The sequence below is a fragment of the Gouania willdenowi genome, chromosome 13 (genome assembly GCF_900634775.1).
Source record: "Gouania willdenowi chromosome 13, fGouWil2.1, whole genome shotgun sequence".
Lineage (NCBI taxonomy): Eukaryota > Metazoa > Chordata > Actinopteri > Blenniiformes > Gobiesocidae > Gouania > Gouania willdenowi.
Genome location: NC_041056.1, coordinates 30390137 through 30398217, shown reverse-complemented (window position 1 = coordinate 30398217; position 8081 = coordinate 30390137). Strand labels below are relative to the sequence as shown.

The window sequence follows — 8081 nt, the reverse complement described above, 5'->3', positions numbered from 1 at the left end:
AAATATAAATGTAAATCTTAAATGTTTAAATCTACATCTAAATGTCATGGGTGAGACTAAATATTTAGCATTTAACATTTATATTTAACAATAAGATTTAGATTTAATATTTTTGATTTAGATTTAACATTGACATCATATTTTTACAAGAAAAAATATCACATATTTCACAAATATTGATGTAAATCTGGTCAAAAGTTAAAAAAAAAATCTCATACCTTTTTTAAACGTGGTTTGTTGCTAAATGTTGCAAAAAGTTTCTGTTTATTTTATGGGCAACTTTACAATTGGCGCCCCATACAGTTTTATATAGTTAAAAAATATATTTTCAACCCTACCTCAAAGCATCTGTTTAAATCTTAATTGTGAAACTATCTTTAGAACAGTTCATGAAGGTAAAGTACAAATGCCTAAGTTAGAATGGAAAGTATTATGCATTTATTATATGTCGTTTTCCTAGTGCAAATATTAAAATAATATCATGATTAATCTTTTCTTTCATATGGTCATACCATATTGTTTTTAAAACATATATTAAAAACTTGTGTCAAGAGACAAAATATATCATTTAAACAGCTTGAATGTTTTATTTTAAGACCATTTTCAGGAAATTGAAAGAGCTAAAAAAAAAAAAATGTGTTTTGAATGTACTGTTTGAAATGAAATGTGAAAGAATATTTGTTTGACTCCAACTTTTACAGTTCTTCAAAAACATAAAAACTTGACGCTACCAAAACTTGTTTATTTTATTGATCAATTCAAAATTGGCTTAACAATGTATGAGTCCAGTTATGTTCAAACTGTTAATATTTAAATTCATTGAAAGTGAAATATTGCGAACAAAAATTGACCCTTTGATGGAACGTCTACTCTCGCTCTGCTATTGCAACCAGATGGACTTCAATCTCAGCCTCCGACATCGTCCTGCAGAGTGAAGTGAGACAGAATTAGTCGTGTGTTTTCACTTTTTGATCCATTATTGGGAAATGTCTTTATACGTCTCATTGTCTTCAGTACTGTCACAATGCATTAGGTTGAATTTAAAGAACATCCAAACACACAAGTAAGTAACATTCATATTAAGTTAAAAAAAAAAAAAAAAAAGACAAACTGCATTTAGAGAAAGAATTCAAGTACAAATGCTTCAGGATAAAATTGTCAAACAAACAAATGAAGCATCTGGCTTGTTGCCATAGTAACAATTAGGTAGCAACAAAGCTATAAATGGAAGCCGTGAGCATTTCTTTGGCCTCCCTCCCACCAGAGGTTTTCTAGATCATCCCTGATGAATTTTCTCTGTGGAAAAATTCTAATAACTGAATTAAGGCGCAAAATATTTGGGGCAAAAATAATGAACACTTTACAGCTTTTTTTTCAAAAATAAAATCACATAAAAAATCTAAGGAGTCACAACCTTTTGAATCTCTTATTCACAAACGCCTACCAAGCACTAAGCTCAGAGTTTGAAACAACATACTCCGTACTATACACTACAAAGTCAATCAGTATATACGACAACGACAAAAACTTGAAGCACACTGAGGCTAAATATCTCTGTATTCTCCATCAACATGTTGATGGAGAATACATGTGTATAAACTCACGTATACACATTTAATTCTGACATTTCGGAGATTTTCGGAGACCTGCCATTGTGACGCTGACAAAACTTCTGGTTAACTTCAAAACAAGAGCTCTATTTACAAAAATGTTCAAAAACTAATGGAAGACAAGAAGAGATGCTTTTATTTTGAAAAGGGGATGTTTGATTTTTAGCTTGAAGCCAGTCCCAGGATGATTTTACATTCTGCTCGCAATGCATCATGGGATGGTTGAGTATGAATAGTGTGCGCACTGTGCATACTTAAAAAAATTCCCAATATAATAAGGTAAATCTGTGTACTCAATCTTTTCATACTATCTAATGTGAATGCACTACAATACACTAATTTTGACATCAAACTCAGTAATGAGGAGTATTATTTTTATTTTTTTTATTTATTTCGGACAAACAATTTAATACCATAATAACTAAAATACATTATATATATATATATATATTTTTTTTTTTTTTTTTTTTAATAATCCCCACATTGTGCTTTTATCCCCCCCCCCCCCCATGTATTCACTCCTTCATCCTCCACATTTTCACTCCTTCTTTGTACTAAACATTTCCAGAATGGCTTCCTTTATTACACATCTTCAGTTTTATGACATTATTACTAAATTTGATGTGTGAGTAGTATGTTAGGATGCGATTTCAACAGCAGAGAACACGACATGCAATTTTAAGACATTTAATGTGATTTAATACCTGAACTTTGGTTGTTCCTTGGTGACCACGCCCACTTCAATCTCATTGGCTTTAAAGTCCATGGACAGGACGAAGGACAGACAGGATATGGCCATCTGAAGGGGACAGGAAGTGTGAGGTCAGTGGACTGATCAGAACATCCATCCGTCCATCCATCCACTTATAAATACAATCAACTCAGCTCATATGTAACTATAAAAAGTACTATTTACATTATATATAAAAATAAAATGAGAAAAGTAAAGAATATTAGAGTAATCTTGCCCCATGTTTTATAACATAGTAGTTAAACTATGCTCCTTAAGAAGCTTGAACCATCACTTCTCCTATTAAAACTGCTGATAAGGCTGAAATGTGATGCTTTTAAATGAGGTTTCCCTTTACCTGCACAGTCCTGTCCTGAGTCAGCTCAATCTTCTTCTTCAGTTTCTTTTCCAGGTAGCTGTTAGCCTCCGTCTGTTTCACCCCCACTGCTGTTGCTCTGAAGCCACAGAAGTATCCTGCTGGGTCGCATTTATACAGGACAGGACCAGACTGGGGGTCCATGGCCAACATGATCATACCTACCAACACAGGATAACATTGGCTAAAGAACAATCTAATCTCACCTTATATCTTATCTCATCTTAGCTGGTCTTATCTTATCTGGACTTTGAGGACAAGTGATTTTTTTATCCATAGTAAATCCTTTTTGACAAGTATATTATTTATTGATCATTGATGATGTTAATCAGTATTTTATCAAACCTTTTCTGCCATGCCCAACACTAACCAAATAGTGAACCTCTCCATTTCTTCTCAGAACAATGTTTAAATGTAATTTTACCTCACTAATAAATACAGTATTAGTATCCTGTCCTCTCCTGTTAAGACATTAAGATCTGACCCTACTAGTCCAGTGATTCCCCACCTTTTTTGGATCGTGACCCCATTTTGATATCAAGAATTTCTGGTGACCCTAAAGACATAATTTTCTAGAGTTAGAGTAGCCAGGATTAGTGACAGACAGTTGTGCCAGCTCAGATGTTTTTGTTTTTTTGTTTTTTTTTAACTGCATTTTATTTGTACTAGATTCATATTTGAGAAAGTGAAAATATATAATATTATTTAAGATTGTGTGTTGTTTTAATTTGAAAAAGAATAATATCTTAAACATTATTTTTTTTATCAATTACTAGACTTTTCGGGTGACCCCATTTGATATTGAAAGTGTCTGGAGGTACGTTAAACGTAGCCATAGCGCCTGGGACTATGACTACGTTTCTACATAAATGCAATGTGCCTGTGTTATCACCAAGGATTCTTCCTTCTGCTAACATGGGTTCAAATCCCACATTTTTTTTCATTTTGACATATTTAACAAACCAAATTCCACCTTTAAAAATACATATCCGACAAAAATAAACATTTTAGGGATAGAGTTAGGGTTAGGGTTAGGGCTAAAATAAAAGGGTTAGCGGGGTAGCTAAAAATAAATATGAGCTAAAATACAAATGATGGAACTTTAAGTCACGCGGTGCACCTATCACGTGACTTAAACTGGCCAACGAGGGGCGCTCCGTTTGCACGGCAGTTTATGGATACGTTTAACGTACCCGTAGCCACGGCCCATGATATTTGGGGGACCCCACATGGGGTCACGACCCCAAGGTTCACAAACACTGCACTAGCCAAAATAAAACCCAAAGAACTAAAAAAGTTGACATTGACTAAGTGACAGCAGAAATAAATTGCCCCACTCACAGCAACCTAGAGGTCTCATTTCAGCGTTTTGTGTGTAGACCTGCGAGATTTCAGCCAACCTACGACACAACACATCTGCTGGGATGTCATAACCAAACTTGTATTTCCATTCTCCAGCTTCCACTCGGGCTCGGTGGACCTGAGATCGGCTGTCGGCTGCGTCATAGAAAAGACAAGCAAAGAGACGACACTTGTTTCCAAGATAGAGTTCATACAGTATTTAAACGGACACACACACATAGATTTAAGGCGGACGTACCACCGTGCCCGGTCATCACACAGCCGATACGAGGAGTCAGTTTGAACATGTTCGTCACTGTGGACGAGTCCAGAAGCTTGTCCTGCACACAAACAATCATGGGTGAGATGTGTACTGTGTCTTTAAGTAAGAAATAATAGTTCTAAACTGATCAGGTCACGTTAGTGCTGAGTCTCTAAAACTACAGGTGGCATAATAACACTGGCCACGGTTGCATGATGTTTTTTAATTCAGAATTAGTTATTCTGAATTAAATCATTCGGAATTAAAGTGTTCTGCTTCGTGTTTATATGGTAATAGTAATTCCCGAACTGAGGTTTACATGGAAAACCAGTTTATTTGACTTTAGTTTATTCCGCTTTAGGTCTGGGGGTTGGGAAGGCTCTGATTGGACAGGGGGAGAACGTGACGTATCACGTCTATCGGGAAAAACACACAACAACCCTTTTATTGTCGGCTGTAACATAGAAGACCACACATGAGAACTGTTTTCACTTTTATTTTGAAGCAGCAGCTCGACAATTACACAACTTAGTGCACGGAGCAGAAGAGATATAGGAACTAATCACCAGTAAATAAAGCCCAGTAAATAAAGCCCAGTAAATAAAGCCCAGTAAATAAAGCCCAGTAAATAAAGCCCAGTAAATAAAGCCCAGTAAAACAATAACCAGGAATAAATAGTTGCTCCCTGGTAAAGATAGTAGCTCTAACAACCGTTACAATGATGAAGTTAGTGATATTACAGCTTTTGCAGCAGTATGGGGACGCATTTAGTCCGTCTCCGGGTTTTAGTATCACCCGTCCGGTGAAGCCAGCTCTGTTTGCTGATCTCCATGTGTTTAATAAGTCCATGTGTTTGTGTTATGCCTCCGTCCATTCACTCTTTTCAATAGATCCATGTCTTTTAAGTATCTTATTATTACTATGTCAGCTCTAGTCCGGGCGGCTATGTTGGATTATGTCGTCACCATAACGCATCATTGCCCCAAGTCGCGCATTCGCAAAACGACCGCAACTAACTTAAAGTGGCTTTAAATGTTGTAAACTGTTTACAAGAAAGAGGAATTATTTAATTCGGAATTAAAAACCGAATAAACCAGCCACCTAATTCGGAATTAGGTTTAATTTGGAATTAAATTAGCATTAGGAGTTAAGTGTTTACAAGGTCAGATTAAAGAGGAATTAAGTTTCATTCCGTTTTAAAGAGGAATTAAAGCTCCCATGTAAACGTGGCCAGTGAACTTCTGTCTCTTCTTTCATGATAATCACTGACAAAAATGATTTTTAATGATGTGTTCTTTGGATTCATCTGAGGCAGTTTGATACTGTAATTGTATCTTCTCTAATGTGTGTGAATATGAAAGCGGTAATGTTGGTGAGTCCTGTTTCAGCTTTCTGCTGATGTTTGGCTTCCTTTGGTGTCGGGTCACATTCTCCTGTTTGTGTGGGTAAGGTAATTAACTTACTGGTACTTTCTTCTGTGTGACCACCACAACACTGTCGACCCCTCGGACGCCAACAGTTGTCAGCCCACTGTGGGAAATGGCTTTAAAGGCATATTCTGCACGAGGAAGAAACAACGTGATGAGCTTTACAAACACATCTGAAGAAACTTCAGTCTGTGAACATGCAACGGTCAATGGACAGGTCAGAGGTGTAAGGGACAGTTATCACCACCTAAAAGCAAACACTGTCAACGAAATGACTAAAAGAGATGCATAATGTGCAAAAAAAAAGTACCCAGAATGCAACAGAAGACAACAACGAAATGATAAACCACCAAAACCAGGGAGAGGAAGAGATAAGGAAACAAAATGATGTAAAACACAAAGTCTGGGATGATATTTCACACAAAGATAAACAAAATCATTACAAAGTCAGACTCACAATGGAGTAGTTTTAGTCACAGTCTTTTGACTAAAAATGCAACTTAGTTTTAGTCAAAATGTAGTCATCAGGACAATTTCAGTTATAGTCGACTAACTTGGTTCTGTTTGACTTTCATCAAATGTGAGCATTATGGTTTAGTTTTTATTGGTTGATGGTAAAAGAAATATATATTGATATAGTTTTTGTTCAGATGTATTTTTTTCAATTAGTCATAGTCTAGTTATTGTCACTTAGAACTAAAGTCGACACAAACTAGGATGACATTTATTTAGTCGACAAACTTAATACTGCTGCGTTTACATCCAAGTCCCCCCTTTGTCCAGCTCCAACATTTTGCTCAGAATACTATGAAAAAACAACTCTAGAGCATAAAAATGGAATGAATGAGTGATAACACACATTATAAAGAACCTATTAAATTAAATTAAATTAAACCATATTTAGTGTCTCCTGAACAGATTTATTTCTATAGTTTTTATCATACGGTCATCTCCCACATAGTGTGGGACCAAGTCTGACCCTAATATTTTCATTTCATTTTCTAATCAAGATAATTTGTTTGTTATGATAATTATCATTTTAAATTAAAATAAACATTATAAAATCCCATAATTTTAACATTTTCATTTGTTAATTTTCTTCTCTCTCTCTCTCTCTCTCTCTCTCTCTCGCTCTCTCTCTCGTACATCCCCTGTAGTGCCAATGCGTACCCCTAGGAGTACACGTACCCCCATTTGAGAAACACTGCTTTTTGGAGCACTCAAATTGGCCCACAAAAGATAGGAAAAATGAGAGAGAAAGCATTATTCACTGTATATTAACAAATAATTCAGTTGCTAAAACATGCAAGAAAAAAAAACAAAAATCTTTTTGCAACATTTAGTAACAATCCACATTTAAAAATGTATGTGATTTTTTTAATGTTATTTTTGACCAGATTTACAGCAATATTTGTGAAATTTGTGATATTTTTTCCCCTTGAATATATCAGTTCAATGTAAAATTTAAATGTTAAATATTAAATCTAAATCGAATTGCTAAATGTTAAATGTAAATGTTAAACTTTAAATCTAAATGTTAAATGTAAATGTTAAATTTTAAATCTAAATGTTAAATGTAAATCGTAAATGTTAAATCTAAATGTACATTTAAAATCTAAATCTAAATGTTAAATCTAAATGTCACGGGTGAGACTAACTATTTAGCATTTAACATTTAGATTTAAAAATTACATTTAATATTTAACATTTAGATTTAGATTTTACGTTTAGATTATACATTGACATTATATTCAGAAAAGAAAAACAAAACATCACAAATATTGCTGTAAATCTGGTCAAAAGTAACAATAAAAATTGCATACGTTTTTTAGACATGGTTTGTTGCTAAAAAGTTGCTGTTTATTTTAGCATAGGCAACTTTACTATCGGCACCCCATACAGGTATATATGGAAGTGCAAATATGGAACAATAATGGGGAAATTGCTATTTCACCCCCAAAACCTGCGGCCCACGTGATCAAACTGCTGTGTATTTGTCCCCTGAGCTAGAATGAGTTATGCGGCCCTAATGTAGAGTCATCAGATGTTTATCTCCTACCGACTTGGTAGAGGCGACCCTCCGGGGAGAAGATGGTGATGTGTCGGTCAAAGCCGGGGTTGGAGCCGCGGGACATGGCGTCAACTTTACACCTCTTCAGGTGAACGCTTTGCTAAACTAGTAAAGATCTTTTTCACTGTTAATAAACACTTTCTCTTTCGTTTATTGAGCGAATGTCCCGCCTCCCTCACTGAAAGGACGGCCCTGATTGGTTGGTGAGGAAGAAGGAAGCGAGCTGTCCGTATCGGTCCAACCATGGAGCCGCCATGGAGCCAA

At 35.4% G+C, this 8081-nt stretch overlaps 1 protein-coding gene across 1 annotated transcript; it reads right to left on the bottom strand.

Annotated features, from left to right (window-relative positions):
• Positions 1–721: 721 nt before the first annotated feature.
• Positions 722–8072, bottom strand: LOC114474142 (proteasome subunit alpha type-6-like). The gene is made up of 7 exons (XM_028464200.1): positions 7806–8072; positions 5783–5877; positions 4317–4398; positions 4058–4213; positions 2699–2877; positions 2315–2409; positions 722–924 (listed from the first exon to the last, which is right to left on the bottom strand). The coding sequence occupies exons 1-7, from the start codon at positions 7879–7881 to the stop codon at positions 867–869; spliced, it is 741 nt and encodes a 246-aa protein (XP_028320001.1). The 5' UTR covers positions 7882–8072; the 3' UTR covers positions 722–866.
• Positions 8073–8081: the final 9 nt, after the last annotated feature.